Source organism: Lissotriton vulgaris, chromosome 7 (genome assembly GCF_964263255.1).
Source record: "Lissotriton vulgaris chromosome 7, aLisVul1.2, whole genome shotgun sequence".
Lineage (NCBI taxonomy): Eukaryota > Metazoa > Chordata > Amphibia > Caudata > Salamandridae > Lissotriton > Lissotriton vulgaris.
The window spans coordinates 1,099,265,402-1,099,292,586 of NC_141695.1; the positions used below are offsets into that span (position 1 = coordinate 1,099,265,402).

General features: G+C 43.3%; 1 protein-coding gene across 4 annotated transcripts in view; it reads right to left on the reverse strand.

Moving 5' to 3' along the window:
• Positions 1–27,185, reverse strand: part of ACSL6 (acyl-CoA synthetase long chain family member 6) — a 548,884-nt gene that overhangs the window by 255,852 nt on the left and 265,847 nt on the right. For all 4 annotated transcript variants that reach the window (XM_086931549.1, XM_086931550.1, XM_086931552.1 and 1 more), the window contains 4 exons: positions 13,694–13,758; positions 11,827–11,928; positions 8,999–9,098; positions 5,711–5,889 (listed from right to left, as the gene is read on the reverse strand). In XM_086931549.1, the coding sequence (XP_086787675.1) occupies positions 5,711–5,889; positions 8,999–9,098; positions 11,827–11,928; positions 13,694–13,758 (446 nt within the window). The remainder of the gene's footprint in view (positions 1–5,710; positions 5,890–8,998; positions 9,099–11,826; positions 11,929–13,693; positions 13,759–27,185) is intronic.

Consider the following 27,185-nt stretch of genomic DNA (forward strand, 5'->3'; position numbering starts at 1 on the left):
GGTACAGCTTCCCCTTTGTGATAGCAAGAGAATGAATAACACTCTTCGAGTCCTATTTATTTCAACAGTGGGGTGAGTAATCTGTTGGCCCAGTGTTATCTGTGACACCTTTGGGCAATATTGGCTTTTTTAGGCATATTACTTTGCATACCGAAACTTTGTCATTTGGCCTTCTTCACATTATGTACAGGCGTGTATGTTGCAGCTTGGAAAATAGCACAGGCTAAATATCGACCGCTGGGTGAAAATGCCACACAAAGCATGAAGCCACCTGAGATTTATGACTTCTAGTTCTTGGTGAGAAGAAATATATTTCTGACTAGGAATTTTAAAAAGGACATGGCAGCAAACCAAACAATGTTATTAATGTTCGCTTCCACGCCTATTAAAAAGAATACAGGAGCGGCTTCCAACAGATATGCCGCAGGTCTTAGGTCGACTAGTTTCAGCCAGAAGGGCAACTTGCCCTGGCTTTCTTCAGGACCTTCTTATATAATAGCTACTGCAATAGGTGAAATAGAAAAGCAAAATAGAAATAAAAACAAAGTTACAGTGTACCCACTTGTAAACATCACAGATACCTCTATACAGGATGGAAGACTTCCACACCTATCCTGTATTAGATATTAGCCCCACCTCACCTGGCACAGACTCAGGTTTGTAGGAGGCCCGCCCTCTCAGTCGGTGCCTTCGTCCTCCTTCTAAGACTGGGGGATTTTTCATCTTCCCTCGATAGGGTTAGTTTAATCTCTCAGGTTGTTCAAATTTGGATATAACTTGTCTGGAAGAAACCACAGCTATTTTCTTTTCCGGTAAATTCTTTCTACTTCTCTAGATGCCAGGAGGTTTATCCTTAATATGCAAAGCATGGAAACACAGACACGCACATATGCTAGTTAAACAAATGAGCACATTTAAGCCAGATGTATTGGCTTTATCAATGCTTGTTTCATTCTATGAATGAAAGAGAACGGAGCAGATAAGGGGGGGCGATGGGCAATAATGCAAATACGGAGGGAAGATAGCATTTATGTTTTTTGTGCCATCTATGGACCTAACAAAGATGAGCCACGGTTATTTGATTGGTTGAATATAGAATTACTATCATGGGAGGGGGAGCTCATTCTAATGGGAGACTTTAACTGTGTATTAAACTATGAACAGGATGCAACGAAGAAAGGGCTACCTTCACGCATGCGTAAAACAAGAGCAGCAATATTGGAGCTAGCAAAAATACATAACATAAAAGACATATGGCGCAGTCTCCACCCAGGCATACCTGGATATACATACTATTCGTCTCCCCATAAACTCTGTTCCAGGATAGATCTGGCGTGGGCTTCAGACGAACTAATGAGCAGGGGATCAATGCAGGTTATGCCAAAAATTTCCTCTGACCACAATCCCATAATATTTACATTTGGTTTAGTTTTAAGGGTAAAAGAAGGGCGCCCTTTCACTTTCTCAAGGTATTTATTATCAGATGAGGTTTTTGTAACTTCCCTCAAAAAACATATAAAGGAGTTTATTACATACAATATGGATACGGCAAGTGTTCTCTCAGTTTGGGATGCTTGTAAGGCCTCTATTAGAGGAATAGCACAACAATATATTTTCAAACAAAACGCAATAAGAAAAAAGGAGACAAAGTTACTGACGGATAATATTTTACATACTGAAAAACAATTAGCTGATAGTCTTAGTGCTGGGGCTAGGAGTAGGTCCGATATCTTGCTTCTGGAAAATAAACTGCTGATCTTACGTACAGATATCAAAAGTTCTCTTAGAGAAAAAAACAGCTGTAAGATACTTAAATACAAAATCTCACAATATGAATGTGGGGATCGAGTAGGAAAGCTTTTGGCGTATAAGGTGGCCGAAGACCGAGCATCAACACTAATCAAATCTATAAAAGGCCCCAATGATATCTTGTATACGCAGCCTCTACATAAAATGGAACAATTCGCCTCTTACTATGAAAAACTATAGACTCCAGAGACCAGGGTCATCGCAAATCAGATCCAATCTTACTTAAATGACAAACTTCCTGTAAAACAATATATAGATCAAGATACTCTAGAGAATTTGGAAGAGAACTATACAATAGAAGAACTACATTTAGCTGTGTTTTCCCTTCCATCTAATAAAGCGGCAGGGGAGGATACACTTCCAGTTGAATTGTATAAAATCTGTGCGGAAGAAATACTTCCCCTCTTTTGTTTAGTTGTGAATTCAATTGGCACAATAGGTAAGGCTCCGGAATCCTGGAAAACTGTGAAAATCATGTTTTTTCTGAAAAAAAGAAACCACCGACGGAATGTGGGTCATATAGGCCAATTTCTCTAATAAACACCGATGCTAAGGCTTATTCTAAGCTATTATCAATACGATTGGCACCCCTTATGCCACATTTAGTTAACGAACAACAACATGGTTTCGTAGTTGGAAGGGATACCACAGCTCATGTCAATATGGCGATCACGGCATTTGATATAACTGTAACTAATCTCACCCCACTCGGCATGATACTTCTGGACGCAGAAAAAGCATTTGACCGAGTGGGGTGGGATTATTTGTGGAAAGTGCTAATTCAGTTTGGGTTCAAAGACCGGTTTCTTAAAAGTATACAGGCTATATATAGGGATCCCAATGCTAAAATTAGTTATGCGGGGTTACTTTCACCAACTTTTGCAATCCTAAGGGGGACTAGGCAGGGGTGCCCACTCTCACCCCTGCTGTTTGCTCTTTCCATGGAACCCTTCATTAAAGCTTTTGGCGTATAAGGTGGCCGAAGACCTAGCATCAACACTAATCAAATCTATAAAAGGCCCCAATGATATCTTGTATACGCAGCCTCTACATATGATGGAACAATTCGCCTCTTACTATGAAAAACTATACACTCCAGAGACCAGGGTCATCGCAAATCAGATCCAATCTTACTTAAATGACAAACTTCCTGTAAAACAATATATAGATCAAGATACTCTAGAGAATTTGGAAGAGAACTATACAATAGAAGAACTACGTTTAGCCGTGTTTTCCCTTCCATCTAATAAAGCGGCAGGGGAGGATACACTTCCAGTTGAATTGTATAAAATCTGTGCGGAAGAAATACTTCCCCTCTTTTGTTTAGTTGTGAATTCAATTGGCACAACAGGTAAGGCTCCGGAATCCTGGAAAACTGCGAAAATCATGTTTTTTCTGAAAAAAAAGAAACCACAGACGAAATGTGGGTCATATAGGCCAATTTCTTTAATAAACACCGATGCTAAGGCTTATTCTAAGCTATTATCAATACGATTGGCAGCCCTTATGCCACATTTAGTTAACGAACAACAACATGGTTTCGTAGTTGGAAGGGATACCACAGCTCATGTCAATATGGCGATCACGGCATTTGATATAACTGCAACTAATCTCACCCCACTCGGCATGATACTTCTGGACGCAGAAAAAGCATTTGACCGAGTGGGGTGGGATTATTTGTGGAAAGTGCTAATTCAGTTTGGGTTCAAAGACCGGTTTCTTAGAAGTATACAGGCTATATATAGGGATCCCAATGCTAAAATTAGTTATGCGGGGTTACTTTCACCAACTTTTGCAATCCTAAGGGGGACTAGGTAGGGGTGCCCACTCTCACCCCTGCTGTTTGCTCTTTCCATGGAACCCTTCATTAATGCTCTGCAGAACCAAGAGAAGATAATACCGGTAAAACATGAACATAAAACTCTCAAAATTACTGCATATGCAGACGATCTAGCTATATACACTACAAACGTAACAGATGCATTAAAAGGAATTACAGAGGAAGCAAAAAAATGTGGCGATATTTCAGGCTACAAATTAAACTTTAATAAAACACAAACTATTATGCATTATCAAACTAACCAAGTAGTTACAGGGATATGTAACTTGGCCGTGTACTTAGGGGTGAAAATCTCTTCCAAAACTAATGAAATAAACAAATTAAATTATGACCCCTTACTCAAACAAGTTACAACGGTGCTTAAAAAATGGCATAAAATTCCACTGAATATCCTGGGCCGAATCAATTTGATTAAAATTAATATTTTGCCCAAATTTTTATATCTCTTTTGTTCTATTCCCCTCCGAGATAATATTAAATTTTTTAGAAAACTAGAAGGAATTTGCACAGTTTTATTTGGAGCTACAAAAAACCTAGGAGATCGATGGCTATACTAAAACTACCCCTAGAGAAAGGAGGACTGGAATTTCCGGACTTTAAGTCTTACTTTTTTGCATCCTTTCTAGGACATCTCAGGAGTTTACTAAATAAAAACCAAACCTTTTTTTTCTACCAATTTACGTTAGGCACAAATTCATCTCAATTTTTAGCAAGAGTACAAGACCCACATTTTTTCAAACGAGTTAAATTTAAGACAGGAAGGGACTCGGTAGGGATTTTTAACCTGATCATTAAATTTTGTGATACTTCCTTTTTTCATACAGACTTACCATTATGGGACAATCCTGGGCTACCCGCTATTTTCAATGATAAGGCGGGGAGGGGAGAGACTGGGCCATCCATGGAATTAAGATATTGGGAGACTTATATGGTCCAGATGGCTTTCTCCAGTTCTCGACTCTACAATTGCTTTATACTCTGCCAGGGGAAATGATATATAAATACATGCAAATTAGGGATTACCTAATACGGAAAATGAAGCTGAAAAAAATTACAAGCTCGGATATTTGGGGATGTCTGTATAGTACAAAAAAGAAGTCGCTAATTAGTATGGGATACAAACATCTTAATCAGCATAATGCGGATGATTGCCCAAGATTGTCACAAAAATGGACGCTAGAACTAGGAATCAATGTGACACCACAGAACATATCAAATGCTTTTGTCAATATCAATAAATTAGTTCACTCCTCGAGCTTAAAGTTACAACTATATAGGACGGTCAGCCAACTATATCATACTCCACTGAAAATTTCCAAATGGTCACAGAACAATTTAAACAACGACCGTACTAAATGTCCTAAATGTGATCTGATGGCAGCAGATCTCATTCATATGATTTACTCGTACCCTATGCTGGTAAAGTTTTGGCAAGATATAGAAAAAACTTTACACCAAAAACAAGTGATCTTTTCTCCACTCACTGCACCTATGGTCTTACTTTCTTTACATTTGATGGGCAACAACAATATAAGCTGGCTAAATATAGCGCTGTCCTATGCTAGATTGGTTGTAGCTAGAGCCTGGATCTCACCGAACTCACCTAGTAGGACAGAGTGGTTAACTTTATTACATGAAATACATACCATGGAAAAGGCCCTTGCTAAGAATAGAAGTCGAAAGTCTGTAGTTAAAATGGAAAGGATTTGGACTAATTTTGTATAAATTGTAAAGGATACAAGATGAACCTTTTTGATTTTGAAGTTTAAAGATGGAATGCTTTTCGTTGTTTTTCTTTTTTATCTTTCTTTTTGTCAGGCCGAAGTTGCATTATATGATGTCCATTATGATACTCTGATTATATGACCTTTCCCTGATATCACTCTAAAAAATGTATGTTTTTGGTATATTGCTTTCTCTATGACATGCTTGCCAAATAAAATAAAAAAATTAAATTAAAAAAAAGAAAGAGAACGGAGGTATTATTTTTCCGCTGGGGGTTCTAATGTTTAAAAGGTGAGATGAATACACTGAGGCAGTTCTCTGAAGCACACCACTCACCTCTATTTCCTGCATGGACTGCACTTTCACCGCACATTTAGCTCCTCTCTCTTTTAGGCCCTCTTCCGGGGGGTCCATCAGGATGATAGAAGTTAGACCTGGCGTTTCCCCCTTCTCCACATGGTCCAGGAGTAGTCTAGCCTTTTCACATTTGTCACAAATCACTGTTGAAATGTCAGCTAGAAAAGAACCAACGAAAATACCAGTTGACCGACTGAACTTTAGTTTATATTCCAGAAGCGTATCGAACATTCTGATCACATGTGTACTCTTTGCATGTATCTGTTTCAAAAACTGAAGTCAGGTGTTTCTACAGGAACTGGAGGATACTAGGGTGTTTCAGAACATAACGCTACAAAAGCACAAACAAGAAAATTGAAACATGGTTTTGTGTTTCAGTTTGTTTTGCCAAATCATTTTAATATTACACAGAGTAAGCAAAGTAACGTTTGTAGCTGAAAATACAATTTACCCACTTTAATGTTTTTATACAGAATTTTCAAGACAGACCAGAGGCACAAGAGAAAATGTACAGTCATACAAAGAGGGACCAACTGCACGTGCTCATGCATTAAGAGCGAGGGTGCTGGTACTAATTTAGGTATGCCTTAACAGGGCAGCTATCTTCAAGACCTATCAATGCTTAAACAAGTGCAAGGGCCCAAAGTTTTTCACAGAAGCCCTTCGCCTGCACAGCTGAATGTAGGCGGGGGAGGAGGGGCGAATATCAAAGCTGTCTAGTCTTGATTCCACCTCATGCCTCTTTCATATTGCTGAATATACTTCCTGTCCCTTTATCTAACTCTTACCAGTTCCTTTTATCCCCGCTTACTCCCTTAGTCACAGTTTTTATTTCCTTTTTCTTTCTCCCTCTTTCCCCTTTTCTGTTTTCTATCTTTTATTCTGAGTCAGAGGTTGATGGTGAAATATAAGTTCTGGTCCCCAATAACAAGTTCCGGTGAGCCCACCTGCAACCACCAGCTCAAATTAAGCACTGAGACCTATTATTTTCTATATACGCTTTGAGGCGCCCACCTTCAGACAGCCTGACTGGCTTGCTTGGTGTCACTCCTCTGCAGCCATTGCTTTGAGGCAGCGACTAGTGAAGTAGTGTGGCTCACTGGTTAGAGGCGGCAGACCCGAGAGCAGAGGACGGCCCGGGACCAGGGTTCGATTCCCGGCGCGGCAGGTTTCTGGACCAGGGTCAGCGGACTCGATAATTCTCTCGCCTCGGTGCCCACTCTGATCAGCGATCACACTCGGCAACTCTGGGCATTAGCTTGCCTCATCTTCACTAACGGCCCCACCAGACCGCTGGGGATGCCTGGTCTCACCCTGGAGATACCCATTAAGGGACCATCTCTCAGGGAAGCCAGGAAGGGTTTCGCAGCGGTCGAAGCGCCTTGGGACCCTACGGGTAAGTAGTGCGCTATATAAATGCCAATACATTTACATTTACATATCACATCCTGAACTATCCCTGTTGTGTACACATCACTCACCTCATTCTTATTGCATCATTTTGCTTCCTAGGAAAAGATTCTGTTTTAATGCATGACGGATTCTTTTCTTTCTAGCAGGTGCACTCTTTTTCTCTAATTGTTTCCGTCACTGACAACCTCATTTAACAGTCGAGTCACTGATAAGAATCTGCGCACCTAGTAGATACCTTGGTTTTTGGTCTGACTTGTAATTTAACATTTAATCCAGATTTACTGGTTTTGCCAATGCTTATTACTTTTTATGATTATGAACTCACCTCCAGTGGTCTTTGCCCACCAGAACCACAGGCTACTACACCTTTTCCAGCACTACAGAAGCTTGGTAGCCTGGGCCAGATTTTGATGGTGACAAATGCCAATTGCGTTTCAGACATTTTATGCCGAATATTCTTTTGCCACTAATAGCTTAAACAAAAGCTTAGACCAACTTCATATTTTATGTCAGTGCCATTCTAACAGTTTCCAGTAGAAGAAACTGACCTGTCAAAGGTGTTCTACATCTACCCACATGTTCCTTTCTGATTGAGACTCGGAAGTGTGACGCATCATGATTCAGAATACCTAATTTTACGTGTAAAGATAGCAAAACTGTTTTGAATGTAATGTTGACTTAGTTATGAGTCAAATTTCCATCTATAGTACCTTGAACTGAGAAGTGGAAACAAAATATTCCTTTTGTGGTCATTCACAGATATAATTTTGACTGAGCAATGTTCACGTTTGACATCTAGAGGAAGTTTACACATTTATCTCGGTGCAGATTTGCATAACTACACCTGCTGCAGGCTTTTTCACTTTTGAGTGACAACTCTTGCTGTAAGAAGGGTACATGGAAATATTAAGAACTAAGAATGTGTATGTGGTTGTACTGTGTATGATTTGTACATGTGCGGCTCAGACAGTTAAAGATAATGTGGTGGTTTAAAGATTGAACCTCTCCTGATGAAGAACATTAAAACACTTCAATGAAACTAATGTCGATCGAAACATGTCATGTACGTGGCCGTGAAACTATCTTTAAAATACGATGTTATGCTGAGCTTTTGCTTGCATTTCGTGACCAGAAAGATGGCAGCTAAAATGTGTGCTTTGCACACCTTCAGCATGAGCCTTTATTCTAAGGTGACATCCTTTGACAAGTGGCTAGCCCCTGATATCACTGAGGTCCAATGCTTGCACAATGCATGCCTGAGGTTGCGCTCACGAAGAACAATTTCCATACTGGCAGATCCATTTTGTGGCATCTGCCATGCACAAATGTACACTTGTTCAATCTGCCCATGCGCTGGTTCAAAAAAAAAAAAGCCCCAAATCAGTCCTCTTGATTGAATCAAGATTAGTAATGTGGGGTCAGACCTTCCTGCGCTCTACCGAGTTTTACCTCTTCCGAAAGAAGTTGGAAACTTTCCTGTTCAGATCTGACTTCAATATCTCACTCTATTGGATCTCCACGTTTGACTGCTGTTATTACCTCATTTGTTTGAAATCTCTGTTGCTCTGTTGTGTATTACATGTGACAAGCATCTGATGAGTTCCGCTTTCCCTGATGGACAAGTCTGTGCTATACAAATTGCACAAACATATGATGTGTAGCAGTTATGAAGCTTTCCATATTCAGGCTTTTAGAAGGAAACAAAACTCAATGACAAGTGAGTAAACCCATAGTGACCTTATAAAAGCACAAAACAAGGACACAGAACTAAACTTTTGTCTTCACCTTGTATCACCTGTGAGCAGCAGGAGCTACTCTTTATGTGCTGTATGTCACTCCAAGGTCTATATTTACCTGTATTAATGATGTACCGAATGGCGCCCTGCCCCAAAGTGTCATAGAGAGGAACAACCACCATAGAGTAGGTGTAGCAAGCCAACTCCGAGATAATCCACTGCAAATGGAAAAATACAGGGGATTAGGACTCATTGGCAACACAGGCAGAACATGCAAAGCAAGCACAGTGCAGTTGTTATTTTCTCCTTTCACTTCTGGCTCTGTTCTGCTGTCTTGTGTTATGTCAGGTGGGTTAGTACAAGAGAGAAAGATAATTAAACTTGTTTTTAAACTGGAAGAATAATAGCACTGTACTCTGCGCTGAAATGTATGCGGTTATTTTTGAGTTTACTTCGATTTTCTATCCAATTACTAAGGTAGTGAGGAGGTGAGCATTGAAGAAGGTAGTGTAAAGCAAAAAATATATATATTTCAGATGTTTCCTTTTAATTGCTATTAAATGGGCAGGGTAGAAACGTGTTGTTTAAAGTAAAACAAAAATAATTTCGGGGCAAGCATTCCGGGCTAACAATTTGTATATAATTGGCAGAGCAGAAAGTGCAGAAAGTAAGTCCTGCAAACAGAAACATAAGTAAATGCTTGCTCCGTTTGTGTGGGAATTCCTGACAGCGTGGAAAAAAGAAGTTTCTCCTGGAGGAGAAACTCGGGAAAAACACATGTTTGCCTCTGCTACAATTTGCCCACCTCAAAGGAATGGAATTGGTGGACTCTTATGTATATTTAGGGAAAGTTTTTTCTAAAACAGGTCAAGACTTGGAGCATACTAAACACTGCGTTGGTAAAGCCGTCTCTCAGGCAAGTGCATTAAATAGATTTTATAAAAACCTGTGGGAGACGTCATTTTAGCCATGTCTTATCTGTTTTCAAGGTTAAAATCCCACCCTCATTAATATATGCTGCCGAGGTGGTGGACATGAGTCATTGGCATATGTTTGATAAGGCAGAAAGACTAATTATGCGCCAAATCTGTAATTTAAATTCTTTGGCTGCCCCACACGTTCTGCGACTTGAATTTGGATTAGTCTCGTCCTTTATTTTAGCCCAGGCAGCAGTTCTTAGGTGGGGTAACTCTCTCTTCTTGGGGGAGGACGGTACTCGTAGGGCTGCTGAGAACAGAAATCTTTTGCAATCTAAAAGTACAATCCACGTTTTTTAGGTCTTTTTTATGTGCAATTGACAGTTTTGGTCTTAGTTTAACTCCCGCTTCTCCAATGCCTAAATCTGGTTTGAAACAGTGCTTAAAGAAATTTAGAACCCCTATTAGTTTAGCCAGAGACATCGCTTTAAGTAGATCTAGGCCCAGTATTGTGGCGGTCAGTGGGAGTACATTGGGGAATAAACCACAGCCTTATTTAACTTGGAATATCCCTCATGGGATTAGAAGGCTGATACTCCTACTGAGATTTAATCGGCTGCCTTTAAGAGACGTCACTGGCTTCTGGGATAAAACACCTAGAGAGAAGAGAATCTGTGAACAATGCCAGTTGCAAATCCAAGATCTTAATCATGTTTTAATTGCATGTTCAAAGCTGCAAAGTGCCAGGCGAGTGTTTTTAAAACCAGTATTTATCAAATTTAATATTCACTCTGCTCAGGATGCACGTTCTCTGGTTTTGTCACCCCCGAATGAAATGGTTTGTTTTAAGATATACCAATTTTTTAGAACATTTTTGCCTATTTACTTGAATTTTCTCTAACAGTAGTACCCTGGTTTTGTTTTAATATCTACTGGTTGGCTATTTAATAGTTTCACGTATTCATTGCATCATCTGCACATTACTTAGTATGTATATAAGTAATTTTATTGGCCGGTCATGTGATTGTTTTACGTATCATAGCTTATTTGCTCATTTCACACTATGTTTGATATCATGTTATAGTAATGTATAAGGAAGGAATTTTGTACTGTATGCAATGTCTGTCTTTTTAAATTGTCAGTGTGTTTTTGTGGACCTCCGTCGGAGTTCCAAAACAAAATAAATAAATTGATTGATTGTCCACCTCAAAGGGGTTTGTAGACGTTGGAGATAAATGGTCACTTGTTAATAAGGAAGTAAGGTCTATTTGTGAAAGCAAGGTTTGAAGGCCACGAGAAACAATGTAGATTTTCTTTTAATTGTGGTACATTGTGGTAGACGGAGGTTTGTGTGAATGTCTTTCTACAGGCATGTGCGAGTTAAGGGTTAGATTTCTATTCTTTCATCTTTGATGAGCGTCGTTCTCCACAGGATCAGTTATAATCTCTAACTTTACTTTTCGGATTTACTCCAAAAAGGTATCCTTGAGATGTTGTGGGATATTTCCTTCAAGCCTACGTAAGTATGGAAACGTTGCTAAGTGAAAGGTAATGCTGTTTTTTATGTGGCCCCTTTTCCATTTCATTGTTAGACTGCTAACTCAAACTCTTTCTCTTCGGTGGTTTATTCCAATCACTTCCATCTTATTAGTATTTTTAGATAAAGAACCCCTTTTGAATATATCCAGGACTCACATTCTTTATTATGAACTGCAAGCCTTCTGCTTATGGTGTACCACTGTCTTCCTAGGACCTTTAAGCTCTGTTGGTTACAATGTCTTTATACATAATATTTACCAGTGCCTCTCCCTCGAGACCCCCAATGGCTAGATGTGCACAGATCCTCTTCATCTGAAGCCATCCAAGACTCCTTTTGCTCTTCAATTGACTTCAAATCATTTATCTGGTAGCCACAGGAAGTCTCCAAAATTCACCCTTGTATTTAGAAACCTGCCCTGCCCAAGTCCCCTTAGATTTGCCTATCTGGTATGTCTGATACTTCTCATATGGCCACAGACGTGATACATACCTCAGGGCGGTTCTGTGCAAATACGCCAATGAACTGAGACGGCGTCGGAACACATCCTTGATGCAAAAGTCCGGATCCCAAACACTCTGCTCTTTCTGAAACCTGCAAACAACAGTCAAACCTTACTAAAAGATAAAATGAGCTTGAAATACGTAACCAGTGCATATTACAAATAAATATAGAGGAACTAAAGAAAAGTACTGTGGTGTATGGGTACAAATTTATCAATGGATTTCCACCATTTTGTTTTTTGGGATAAAACCAGTTCATGGATATGTCAGATGAACTGATAAGTGGCACCTAATGGCATACGGTGGCATAACTACACTTACTTATAGAAGGCACGCTACACACCAGAAAAAGCTGTTACTAATAGCGTGTGCACCAAGGTACAGGGGCCCTGGCCCCAGCATTAATTAATTAATGGATCCCATTAAACCCAGTCCGACCTACAGGAGGCTGATTGGGAAGGTAAACGTACCCCTCTGTATTGGTTGCTGAAAAGGAGAAAATTGGGAGCCAAGCAGCCCAGGAAGACACAAAGAAACACTTTTTCCTCAGGGCTCTACTTACCAGCCCCTGCTGCTTCTTGAGAGAACCTGAAAACGTGTTAGTCGAATTAGCATAGCTGTAGGCTGCAGAGGCGATACATATATAGATGCAGCTGAGCGTTAGTACTATCACTTTAAATAAATATGCAAAAAAGTATATTTTACTTACATAGAATAGCCCTATTAACTATATCAACCAAGAGTATGGCCCGCTTGTTAAAGAATGTTACCATGCATGCATGAATTTACAGTAGGTGAACCTACTTGTAAAGGTTTATTTTTCCATGGGTTATAATGCCTAATTTAATTGTTGTTTTTGTATAGCGCTCACACAGTTAAAAGCCTACTTTAGAGCACTGGCAGCAGCAGAACTTTATTACAAGTTTCTGAAATCGCTGGATGGAAGATGCATTCAAGTCCCATGGAGCACTCCCATGTTTAATAAACATATTAGACATGTTACACCATCAATGATATAAATGTGATGATATCAGTACATAAAGACGGATAGCACAAGAGCGCCTGTTAAAGAAATATTTGCATTACAAAAGTTCTGTTCGCTTGTAAGTCAGTTATAACTGATGACTTTAAAAAACACACTTTTTTATTTGTAAAGCTCATGATTTGCCTCAGACATTTGACTGCTTTAGAGTGACAGTCAAAAAGTTGATAGACACGAATGTGTGGTTAATATATGAACATTCATATTATAAGAAAGATAAACGTAAGTTAATTTAATATATATTTAGCAACGGTTGTACAGGGGCTTTGACTAGAAAATTGACCTGCTGCCAGGCAATGTGTGACGTCACTACACATTGTTTAGTTACATTGTTAACCAGGAATTTGTATGGATTATTCTGCACCCTGGGTGTCCTCACTTGCCTGTTGTGTAAAAAGAATATCTTGGTAGCTCAAGCGTGGTTCAGGGGACTGTCAAAGTGTGATCATTGCTAGTCTTTTCTATTGGAAAGAGAGAACACTAATCAAGATATCACATAGGCTGGGCAATGCATCTGGCATTGCTGCATCTCACATGGATCGACATGGGACCCACCAACAATGTGGTGCCGCTGGCGCGCATGAAATACCCAAATCAGTGACACTCGCACCCGTCTCCCACTCGGGGATCAAACCTGAGAAATTCAAGTTGCACGCGGATATGTACAGCATATGTCTTAATCAACTAAACCATCTTACCTACTCGAGACAGTGATGTAAGATTTTAAAAAGCATGCATCATAAGATGACTTAAGCCAGTGCTGACTTTGAGATGTCCAATAACAGAAATAATGACGGTATAAAAATGCTCTCACCTGCTTGTATGTCAGCCACTCATACGGCTGCTTGGGTTTTCTGGATCCTAAACAGGGACCGTTCTCTGCATATAAAAACACCATACATCAATTTCCAGCATGCTTGACTCATAAAAAATATCAGGCTGTTTCAAGTTGGTTCACATAAAAAAAATGCATAATCTAAACTACAAAGCAATGCACTGTTACATGCAATCTATGCATTTCATGGTGTCCTTGGTCTGGTCTGCAAGCCAAGTATTGGCTTCCAAAATGGCTGCCAGGATTTTTTTTACATTGGTTGCAGGACACCAACAGAATATCCAGCTCTTCACAGAAAAGAAAAGGGGCACAAAAAAAAAGAACAAGTGATAAAAATCAATGATTTTACAAGATGAACAGGCTGTAAAGATAGGCGGGACTATTGCTAAACCACTCTACTCAGCTCTGCTCCGCTGTGGACCTCAGAGCTGTGGGAGGGTTGAGATTTTGATCAATACCTTATCACTATCGATCTAAAACCCCGGTCTGGTCGACTGAATCTTTATTGCCTGTCATTGAGGAAAGAAAGTGCATCTCTTACCAAGTTAGTTCCCCCAGTAAAGGACTCTGCTTCAAAGGATCACAAACGACTTCTAGCTTTCAAAGATTTATTATAAGTTGTAGGTACAAGCATCTCAAGATGAGATTCACCAAATACACGGGCCCAACTACATACACGTGTTCTCTGAAAGCCCTCAGACGAACAACGGAAACTATCAATACCAGTTCTAAAAACAATAGTGCCGTTAGCATAGACACGTATTGAAATCTATCGCTCATTACAGGCGGAAGGAAATTACAGGTTAGGCTCTCCCTACCCTGCTCTAGATGGTATCCCTACTTAACCAAGTCTCAACCTATCAAAGGTGTCAGCAGTGAATGACTCCTAAAGGAAACCACCCACTCTCGAACTCTTGGTGAAAACCTATAGTTCTCCAGTCATGACCCCTCTCTGCCTACCCATCCGCTCTCTCAAGGGTCCTCAGGCATCTGCTCTAACTCCACCCAGGGGTGCTGTCCCTAATACAAAATACAACAACATTTAGGACGCCCCTCGTGAGACGCCCCTCACGTGGTGTAGCTTCTGGCTGTTTCCATGATGAGGCCTTGCGGTTAGAGTCGACCTTGCTTCTCAGACTCGTCTCCGGCCCGCTGATACCCCTTAAACATTCCAGAACCCTCCTCCATGTCTGGTCCATTTCTTGAACAAGTTTCTATTCATTATTTTAATAATTGAATACCCCCTTTTCTCTTCCAGACAGACATCTGCAGCCTACTCCCAATTCTCATGGTTTTCCAACCGCCTTGCAACATTCCCCAACCCAGATTAATACGTATAAATCAACATTAAAACTTTCCAGCTCTACTACATTTTATAGCATTCAACTTCCTCTTTAATTATTAGCATGTTAGTACTCATTTTCTACTGATTTCGGTAAACACATCTATAAATCAAAAAGCCTACTCATTAATTCTAAACATTAGTGCAATCCATATTGTATATTTTAATCGCCTTCCCCCTCCCGCCTTGCTCAGGCCCTGAGGCCTACCACATTTCAACGTTTCCGTATGCCATCTTATATTCTAGCAGCTACACAACATGGATTCAGGAATAATCACGCTTAATAAAATCGCATTACTTCACACAACTCTGTATTAGTTCCACTTCTATTTAAACTTCTATATTAACTACACATTTCAGAATATAACTTTGGATACTATCAGCACTCATGGCATTTCTCTTCATGATTTGTGCTTACTACGTGTAAGTGTGATGCATTTCTACATTTTGGTCAGTTTGCGCTCTCTCAGTTCCCCCCTTTGATGACCTCTCGGGGTCATCATTAACATTTAAACTGCAGTGATTGCTAGCATAACTCGTTTCTGTGTTTCCAAAGCCCTCAGACTTCGGTATTGACTATCTTGTATGGCAGCCAATCTCTGCAGCTGTTTACTCCGAGCTCTCTCTGACCTTCTTGATCTGTACCATTTGAATACCCTCACCAATCCCCACAACACAATCCCACAGATCAATATTATGATGATAGGTTTCAGGATCTTCCACACAAAGCTTTTGCCTAAGGTGGTGAGCCAACCTCCTGCGTCACTTATCCCCTGGCCCACCTTTTCCCAGACATTTTCTCTGCTCAAGTCTTCGATCTCCTTGTGAATATCAGTTATGTTCCTAATAACCTTTTCAAGGGGCTTTGAATTGTCTGGAATGTAAGTGCAACATTCTTGGACCTTCAAAGCCTTACAGACTCCGCCCTCTTTTGCTAATAGGACATCTAAGGCAAGACGGTTCTGAAGAACCATAGCCCTTATCGATTGCATCTCTCCTTCTACCAGCATTAAGGACTGAGCAGTACTGGCAGACAACCTGTCTACAACTGTTGCTAGTCGTCTAATTTTGACATCATTAAGAATTAATCCTAGTAAAGGGAACACAGCTCCAAAGACATCTCCAACCATTTCTACACCTCCTACATCTCTCCTTCCCCTCGATGATGTCTTGCCCTCGATGATCTCTAAGTCTTGGGCATGGTATATTTTAGGGAAGATAATTGCCAAATAACATGAGCCATACCAATTATCAGGTAGCTTCACGTAGGCATTTCTTCCACATACGAAATATACATTTGGAATCACTTGCATTCCCTTCAGAAAGTCCTTGGTGTAGTACTCTAAATTGAAAGCGTGTTCACAGCTAACTTCTCCCACGTATACATTTTCATAATACGTTTTGGCTCTATGGAGACATAACTTACCTCTCTGCGTTCTATCTAAAGCTATTGGACCACTACTACCCTTTCTTTTGTGTACCTTTTCTTCATCGGTCCAATCTGTTTTCCCTTGTCCTGATTTTTTCAAAATCTTTTGTCTCCTATTCCGATCATCCACCTGCCCTATAAACTTTTTCTCGACCTCTGACACCTTGCATGTCAGGTTATTTCTGCGGGCATGTGAAGTGTCTAATGTAATCCAAGGAATGAAGAACTTGGCCAATCTGTCTTCACTCTTCCAGTAGTCCCATTTGTTCATTTGCTTATAATTTGGGACTTCTGGTAACACTGAGTCATAATTGGAGAAATAGTATTCAAAACTATCTCTCCCATAAAATATACTAAGTAATAAGCTACATGTAATGCCATATGTCAGCGGGAGGTGATGATAACGAATGCCTTCATCCACAGATGCCGGCAACTGCATGCAGACATAGCAGTCCTTGACCTCCATGGCATCTACATATTCATACAATAATTTTGCATAAGCATTTGACCTAAAGTCACCTTGGGACTCATCTATATGTAACCTGCGGGCTTCTGCAGCTAATAACGCTTTCTCTTGTGTGTTTTCCCCTTTCCCACCAGCAACGGTGGGTGTAAGCGCCTCTACAGATTTCACATCAGTTACCTTAGTCTCTTCCTCACGTCCCTTTACATAGGATACAGTCACTACTAAAGCTATTAATATTATCACTCCTACTATTAGTGTACCTATTATACATTTCGCTCTGCGGTTTTGGGTACCAGCCTCCATTTCGTCAGATAGTGTGGCTCTCTCGTAACTCTACACAAAGTTCCTTTCTTTTCGTTCCTTTACAGTCTCTTTACTCCTTTTGTCTTGAGAACCACGCAACTGGAAGCTGCCAACCTTTTCCGCCAAAGTTCCTTTTAGTTCAATATAGACAACCCTAACCCTTCTCCATCAACTCAGGGAAAGTCCCTAAGATTCTCTGCTTCCTAGGCGCTAGGTAATCTTCTTTTCTTCACGCTTATTTACAAAGTCTTTTAAGCATCCACTATCAGGCGCTCGCCTGCAGCTTCGACAGCAAAATTCAATATTTCCAGACGAAGATTGTGCTCTTCTGCGGCTGATATCTTTGAACCAAAATCAGGGAATTGCAATTCTGTGAGAAACATGTCCTTTATCTTGCTGAGGCGGGGAGGACGGGGGAGCATGAATGTTAGTGACCCTTCTTGTTCGACACCGGGCACTAACAATCTTATCTCCACTGTCACGATGGGCTCAGAACTGGACACCACCACCGCTCTGATCCTCCCCGTCACTGGTTTCGAAGCCATCTGTCGCCAGATATGTCCACTCAGGGGTGGAGTATCTTCTATTAGGCACACGCACTCTTCTTGACCTCCTCAACCCCGGTGCTTCAGCGCCCTGAGCACCGTCTTCTGGGTCTGAGTCTTCTGATATTGGAGGAAGGGTTCTCTCCAGAGTTGACCTTAGGCTAGAGCTCCTTCTCTGCGGCCAATCAGCTTCTCCGCGTACCCTTCTACTCCGTCTTCTCCTCGTTGATTCACGCTCTCTGTCAGACCTGTCAGTGTCTGACTCGTACTCCCAGCTACTTTCTCCTTCAGTAGCGTTGTCTGTTTCGCTGTTGTACTGACCGTCCTCAGCTTGGTCAGACTCGTTCCCTGCTTCCGCTGGCACCTCTACAGCTTGGCTAGCCCCCTCTATGGCTTCTCGGTCCGCTGCTGGACGTCTATCCGAGAGAGGAGCTGTTTCTATCAGAGGTGCTGGAACTCTCCGCGTATGCGACGCGTGAATCCAATTGGGCAGGCCTCCCACTTTCACAGCTGTGTTTGTGGTCAGGATGATCTGGAAGGGCCCACGCCAACGAACATCCAAGCAACTGCTTCTCACGTGTTTCTTCACCAGGACCCAGTCCCCAGGAAGCAAGTCATGACAAGGGTCCTGGCACGATGGTACCTCGGCAGCCTGCACCTGAAGGGACACAGAATGAATGGCGTCAGACAGCCCCTTACAATAGTCCAGGATCATATCATCTGTGATGCTAATCAATGCAGCAGTTGGGACAGAAGGTAACCTCATTGCTCTTCCCATCAGTACCTCATGAGGAGACAAACCAGTTCTCCTATCCGGGGTACTACGGAGACTCATAAGGACCAATGGCAGCGCATCAGGCCAACTCAAGGATGTTGATGAACACACTTTTGCAATTCTGGCCTTGATGGTGCCATTAATCTGTTCCACAATTCCTGAAGCTTCCGGTCGGTAACTGCAATGTAGTTTTTGATCAATATTTAAAGCTGCGCAAATCATTTTCACAAGCGAGCTGTTGAAATGCGTTCCCCTATCTGATTCCAAAGAGGCCGGCACCCCGAAGCGCGGGATAAGCTCCCTGAGCAATATCTTAGCTACTGTGAGGGTGTCGCACCTGCGTGTAGGATATGCCTCAACCCATCTAGAGAAAACGCAAACAACCACCAGGATATAACGGAGGCGGCTGCACCTTGGCATTTCGATGAAATCTATCTGCATTCGATTGAATGGACCTCCTGACCTCCCTATGTGGCTCAGTGCAACTGGTGTCTTCTTCCCTACATTCAACTGCTGGCACGTCACACAACGCTGGCACACTGCTTCGGCTGCTACTCTGAACTTGGGGTTGAACCAGGTCTGTCTAAACACTCTCAGCATAGCATCTCTTCCTAAGTGGACAGGACCATGTATTTGTCGGGCCATTGGGCTCACCATCTCATTGGGCAACACTGCTCTGCCATCTGCTGAAACCCAGAAATGGGCCTCCCCCACTACACATCCTGCCTTTTGCCATGTTTCCTTTTCACAGTCAGGAGCATTTTCTTGCATTTCCTTCAGTTCGTCCCAAGTATCAACAGTTTCCAATATCATAGCTAATTCAGTCCTTACATTTATTCCACCCACTTCCACCTCGGTGAAAGAGTACCCTGTTTCCGCGCAATACCGTGCGACTTCGTCGGCATATCTATTGCCTTGTGACACGAAGTCCATATTCCTGGTATGTGCGGTACACTTCACAACTGCGATACCTGCTGGACACTGTAATGCCTCTAACAACAGGCGCACAAACTCTCCATTGTGAATGGGAGAGCCTGAAGAAGTCATGAAACCTCTTTGAGACCACAACTGCCCGTAATCATGAACTACCCCGTAACCATATTGACTGTCAGTGTATATGGTGACTCGGATTTGATTGCTTGCCAGGCAGGCACGCGTTAGGGCAATAATCTCGGCTACCTGAGCGGAGTGTACTCCTTCTAGGCATCCAGCTTCCACTACTCCAGTAATTGTACAAACAGCGTAAGCTGCTCTTAACTGCCCAACTTCGTCTCTTACACATGAGCCATCGACAAAGAAAATTTCATCTGGGTCGGTCAGTGGCTCATCTACGATGTCGGGTCTTGGTTTGGTGCATAGTTCAGTCACATCGAGGCAGTCATGGTCTGTACATTCTTCATCATCCTCAATATCATTTGGAAGTGGCATCAAGGTAGCAGGATTTAAAACAGAGCATCTCCTGAGGGTCACGTTCTCTGCAGCAAGAATGACTTGCTCATAGCGCGTGAGCCTGCTATTCGTCAGATGCTGAGTTTTAGTCCTGGTCATCAATAATTCAACAGAATGGGGCACATGAACCTCTAACGGATGCCCCATAACAATATTCTCACACCTCTCAATGCTGACACCTGTTGCAGCAACGGATTTGAGACATCCGGGCAACGCTGCGGCTACTGGGTCTAAAGTAGCCGAGAAGTATGCGACTGGTCTACGGGCATTCCCATGGATTTGGACTAACACAGACAGTGCGCATCCCTCTCTCTCACAGCAGTAGAGCAAGAATGGTTTATCGTAATCTGGCATTCCCAGAGCCGGAGCACGACACAAGTCCTCTCTCAGCTGCAGGAACGCCATCAAACAGTCTTTGTCCCATGGTACCGGATCACTCACCTCTTTGTGCGTCAGTTTTTGTAAGGGCTTTGCTTTCAGTGAAAAGTTTGCGATCCACTGTCGGCAATATCCCACCATTCCTAGAAACATCCTGACTTCTCTCTGCGTTTTAGGCGCACTCATCTTCATGATGGCCTCTATCCTGTCTGGTGACACCTTCCGTTTCCCTTTCTCAATTCGGTGTCCCAAGTACTGTACCTCTGTCAGGCAGTACTGCAATTTTCCCGGGGACACCTTATGCCCATTTTCGGCTAGATGGTTTAACAAAGCAATAGAGTCTTCCCTGCAAGCTTCCTCTGTCTCTGACGCCACTAGGAGGTCGTCTATGTACTGGACCAGAACTGACCTCTGGGGCAGTACTAGACTTTCAAGATTTCTCTTCAGGAGCTGGTTGAAGATCGATGGGCTCTCTGTATACCCCTGAGGAATACGACACCATGTTAGGACGCGACCTTCCAGCTTAAATGCGAAAAGAAAATGGCTTTCTTCGTCCAAAGGGATCGAAAAGAAAGCCTGACAAAGATCAATTACAGTGAACCATTCCGCTTGGAACGGTATCTGAAACAGTATCACTGATGGATTCGGTACCACTGGACAACACGAAACGACTATGTTATTAATTTTTCTGAGGTCCTGCACTATCCGGAATTTCCCATTAGGTTTCTGCAGACCCATAATCGGGGAGTTACATGGACTACCCACGATTTCCTTCAGTATTCCCTGCTTAATCATGGACTCAATCACGGGTTGTATACCTGCAATCGTTTCTGGTGTCAATTTATACTGAGGTGTTCTTGGGAACTCAGCATGAGGTTTCACTACAATTTTCACTGGGTCTACTCCTTTCACCAACCCAATCTCTTCCCCAGTGAAATCCCATACTTCTGGAGCAACGGTCTCTCTCAGATCCCAGGGGAGCTCGTCTACTGTCAAAGTGGGATACAGTTCCACACATATCCTAGAGTTAGCGACTTTAAAGTCAGCATCATCATCATTGGTCAGTACTTCCACGCCCTGTGGTGTGCAATATATGGTGCAATTTAACTTGCACAAAAGGTCTCTTCCTAGCAGACATACAGGACTAGAATCGCAAACCACAAACTGGTGCTCATCACTGTACTTCCCTATTTTCACCTGCACGGGTTCCGTCAGAGGACTGGTCATTCTCCTGTTAGCGACCCCCACTACTTGTATGGTCTCTCCAGACATAGGCAGGCCTGGCACGGCGGCTGACCTGATCGTGGATCTGGTGGCTCCTGTGTCCACTAGAAATGTCGTGGGGAACCCTGCCACTTCGGCCTCAACATAGGGTCCCCTCTGATCCACCTCCAGAGCTGCCCCGAGGGTGCAGTCATCCCTTTCTACCCTCTGTCCAGTTAGTGGGTCCACATAATAGCATTCCTCTCCTCCGACAAACAGTGGCATCTGTCTATAGGTCTTACCCATAGTCCCTACTCTGGGGGGCTGCGGGAACTGACTTCGGGGAGGTGGCCCCCCCCCTTTGAGCACCTTTCCCTGGTACTGCGTTACCCCTCTTGCAGGCGCACTCTGGGTCACTTCCTCTTCTACCTCTTCGTCTCCTATCTCCACATTATAGGGACACTCGCGTTTCCAATGTCCCACCTCGTTACACTGGTGGCACCTGGTTGTTTTCTTTAAGGTAGTTATATCTATCCTTGGTCTAAAGGTGGAGTTCTCCTCATTGCCTTTGTTCTGACTGTACTGTTTCTTTCCTCCAGTACCTGTTCCTGGTTGCTGTTGCTGCTGTCCCCCCTTCCCTGCTGCCTGCATCTGTACCACCATCAGTTTCTCCTTTAGTTTCTTAGCCTTAGAGTCTATCTCATCACAGCAGTACCTGGCATACCTCAGTATTTCGTCTAGGGGTTTATTTTGCCAACAGATCAAGTGTTGCTGTATCATTAAACTAATATCCGGTCTCAGACCCAAGACGAACTTGGACACAAACTGCCCTATGTCCTTTGGATCCATTACATCCAGACCGCTATACTGTTTGAACGCCTTCAGCAATCTCTCATAGTATTCGTGAACTGTCTCTTTGGGTTCCTGTCTGGTTCGGTCAATTTTTACCCAATCTATGTCTTGCATTGGCACTTTATCTTTCAGCCAAGTCATTACTCTCTCGAACTTTGCCATCACACTCTCGGACGGCCCATTAGTCTTAGCATCTCTCTCGGGCTCTATGGTGGGCCACTCAGCGCTAACCTTGCATGCGGTCCACAAATCTCCTGGCACTACTATGTCAAACAGCGTGTTCAAATCTATCCATAGGACCTTTGAGATTTTTACGAATCTCTCAACTTGCTTATACCACTCCACTGGGTTCTCCCGCAATTTGGGGAAAGAGGTGGTAAAAGCAGCTAAATCCCCCCTACTCCAAGGGACGTGGACGTAGGTCCCATTTGCGACTTCCCTCAAAGGGTATGTCTCTACTCCCTGCTGTCCTCCTGGTGTCATCATGAGTGTGCTTCTCCTGGCGGTCCCTCTCTTGGACCACCTCTCTTCCCACTTATCTAGGGCCCTCCATGTCCTTATTCCAGTGATCAGTTCCCTTATGTGTGTTTTCAATCCGATGGTTCGCCTCTCATCTAGGTCTCGGTCTGTGTAATGTAGCCTGTGGTTGCCCTGTAAGGCTTTGGTTCTTGACAGGTCTACCATGTACTTGCCTGCTAGTTCCACTAATTTCTCATGGGTTGCTCTCGCCTTTCGAGTTACGTCCTTTGCTATGAACAGAATTTCACCCTGCTCATACATGTCTATTCTTTCTAAGGGCAGGGTACCATCTACCATGTCATCCAGATCTGACTTTAAGCTGGAGACATCGAGCCTTTTGGCTTTTATTTCTGCTCGTAATATCTCCTTCGAGGGAGGTTCACAGGTGTCTCTCCCATCCCAACTCCGGGCCCTTCGTTTGGGTTCGGGAGAGTCGGGGAGTGCTCTCTCTTGTTCCCATCTCTCCAGATCCCATGCTCGGCCATCCGATCTTGGAAGGTGATGGAACACAGGCTTGTTACCCCCTATCTTACTCTGTCCGTTCTCTCCTCTTTTCTCACAGTAGGACTCCCTGTTATTCTCCCTTCGGTCCTCATCCCCTCTTGGCCTTGTATCACTCAGTATCTGATACGATCCTTCTTGGTTTCCCTTATTCCCTGGGCTGCGCTCATGCCCGTCATCACAGGGACTATGGTATGGCCTTTCGCAATTCCCACTCTGCTCTCTATTGTCTGGCACGCAGTGGATACACTTAAAGCTGTCTCTGTACTCCCGAGCCCTTCTATCTTCATCACTACATAGTGGGCGAGACACCCCTCCGTTTTCCAGGTCTGATCTACCTCCACTCCGGGCCCAATGGGTGCCTCTCCTACTGTCTTTCTCCCTCCCGTCCCACTCCGGACTACTCTCTTCAGCCCCGCAGTGAGTTCGGGCTCTGCTGTCCTGCCTTTCCCTTTCAGCTTCCGCCACTATGATGCTCTTGTGAGCCTCAACTGCCTCATCCCATTGCTTCATGTACTCGTTTAACTCTTGAAAGGATTTCCGTCCTGGTCCCCTCATATCCTCTGGGTATCTAATGTTCCCCAGTTCCCCTGCCGCGGGTACTGGGGTACTCCACTCTCTTGGTATCGGCAACTGGCTTGGGGAGTTGATCGTATTATTCCTTCTTGCCATCTCTGCTCTTTCTCTGTCCCTCCTTACCCGTTCCTCCCCTCTAGCTCTCTCTGGGTCATATATTGATACTATAGGACCTATGGTAACAGGTACCTGCAGTGCATCAGGTAACGCGTAGGATGTGGCACACTCCATTTCTGGCGCTCTTTGCACCACAAACCTCCCGACCACCTGTTGCACCTGGCTAGGCTGGGACAGTTCTTTCTTTGTAGCAGGATCCCATTCGGAACTGGGAAGCGGCCCATGCTCTCCTGCATTGCCCCCCCCTTTGTCGGCCTCTCCTTCTGCTCTGTTATACGGAGGCGGCCTGTCTGTCAATAATCTGTTTATCAGGCTATCCTCTGTCTCGCTCTCGTCATCTTCTTCTAGGGGGCTTTTATTCCCGGGCATTTCTAACACTGGATACAATTTGTTTACTTCCATGTTGTGCGCCCTCCATCTTTTAGCATCCTCATCCCACTTGGCATCCTGTACTGCCCTTACCGAGCGTTTCACTCTTTCTTGTCGTCTGTTCATGTTCTTCTCATGCGCTGCCCTAATCCATGCATTAAGGGCTTCGAACTGAGTTGGTCTAGGCAAGGGTCTCGTCGCGGTCATAACTGCTTTTAATCTGTGTAGCACCTCTAATCTATACGTCCCGTACTTCGGGAACGTGAGTTCCTCATTTCCATCTGTCATCTTACTCCACTCTGAGATCCACAGAATCGTGTGCAGCCCAACATTTACCCCCATGTAATGAGCTGGCGTACCCTCCGGCGGGGCTTCTTCCCCTTCGTACGATCCCCTACGTTCTCTTTTAAACAGCGCTTTTAACCATTTAAAACACTTCATAATTATGCGCAAGATTTCCAGCTTGAATACTCTGTTTACTTCCTGATGACAATCCACCAATCCTAGCGCGGCTTTGCTAGCTGGCCTATCGCAGCGCGGTCTTTCACCGGCCGACCAATCCCAGCGCGGCACCTTCTGACGTCACTAGTCTCCGCTTCGCAGCAGCACCCCTCCTTTCTCAGCTCTCCTCGCGGTCATGCATGCGTCCCATTTATACACCGAAAAATGACTACTTCCGACCAAGCGGTCACTTCCCTCGACTGTACGTCCACAGTCTATCTGTAATTGTCAACACAACTGACGAGATGTCTGTCGTCACTCTGATAGGTTCTTTACGCACACAGTAACTTCCGACCAGCGTCTGTTACTCGTGCACTCACTCCCCCTATCTGGTCCTTCGGGTGGTCACTGGTACCTCATGACCCCCTTCACCCTGGTTAACAATTACTTCTGGGTGTCCGATACACCCGAACCACTTAAGCTCTCCTTGAGCCTAAGATTTCCACCGGTTGCGCGCGCTCACAACCTATTCCACAGTCTCTCTACAGTCATTCAACTCCGCCAAACATTACACATAGATACAATACAAAACACCGCAATCTTAACACGCATGACCCTTTATACTCACTCTCGACCGATACTGCTGCTTCTCTGCTTCACGTCATCCGGTCCTTCTTCCACGGGCGGTTCTTCCGATCATCGGTCTCTAGGGGGCTTGGGGTAATCTAACCTGGCCTAGATCACCTTCCTCAAGAAGGCAACCATCCTCTGCTACCAACTGGGAGGGTTGAGATTTTGATCAATACCTTATCACTATCGATCTAAAACCCCGGTCTGGTCGACTGAATCTTTATTGCCTGTCATTGAGGAAAGAAAGTGCATCTCTTACCAAGTTAGTTCCCCCAGTAAAGGACTCTGCTTCAAAGGATCACAAACGACTTCTAGCTTTCAAAGATTTATTATAAGTTGTAGGTACAAGCATCTCAAGATGAGATTCACCAAATACACGGGCCCAACTACATACACGTGTTCTCTGAAAGCCCTCAGACGAACAACGGAAACTATCAATACCAGTTCTAAAAACAATAGTGCCGTTAGCATAGACACGTATTGAAATCTATCGCTCATTACAGGCGGAAGGAAATTACAGGTTAGGCTCTCCCTACCCTGCTCTAGATGGTATCCCTACTTAACCAAGTCTCAACCTATCAAAGGTGTCAGCAGTGAATGACTCCTAAAGGAAACCACCCACTCTCGAACTCTTGGTGAAAACCTATAGTTCTCCAGTCATGACCCCTCTCTGCCTACCCATCCGCTCTCTCAAGGGTCCTCAGGCATCTGCTCTAACTCCACCCAGGGGTGCTGTCCCTAATACAAAATACAACAACATTTAGGACGCCCCTCGTGAGACGCCCCTCACGTGGTGTAGCTTCTGGCTGTTTCCATGATGAGGCCTTGCGGTTAGAGTCGACCTTGCTTCTCAGACTCGTCTCCGGCCCGCTGATACCCCTTAAACATTCCAGAACCCTCCTCCATGTCTGGTCCATTTCTTGAACAAGTTTCTATTCATTATTTTAATAATTGAATACCCCCTTTTCTCTTCCAGACAGACATCTGCAGCCTACTCCCAATTCTCATGGTTTTCCAACCGCCTTGCAACATTCCCCAACCCAGATTAATACGTATAAATCAACATTAAAACTTTCCAGCTCTACTACATTTTATAGCATTCAACTTCCTCTTTAATTATTAGCATGTTAGTACTCATTTTCTACTGATTTCGGTAAACACATCTATAAATCAAAAAGCCTACTCATTAATTCTAAACATTAGTGCAATCCATATTGTATATTTTAATCGCCTTCCCCCTCCCGCCTTGCTCAGGCCCTGAGGCCTACCACATTTCAACGTTTCCGTATGCCATCTTATATTCTAGCAGCTACACAACATGGATTCAGGAATAATCACGCTTAATAAAATCGCATTACTTCACACAACTCTGTATTAGTTCCACTTCTATTTAAACTTCTATATTAACTACACATTTCAGAATATAACTTTGGATACTATCAGCACTCATGGCATTTCTCTTCATGATTTGTGCTTACTACGTGTAAGTGTGATGCATTTCTACATTTTGGTCAGTTTGCGCTCTCTCAGTTGCAATAACAACTAGATCACGCAACGCTATCCCACCACACACCCG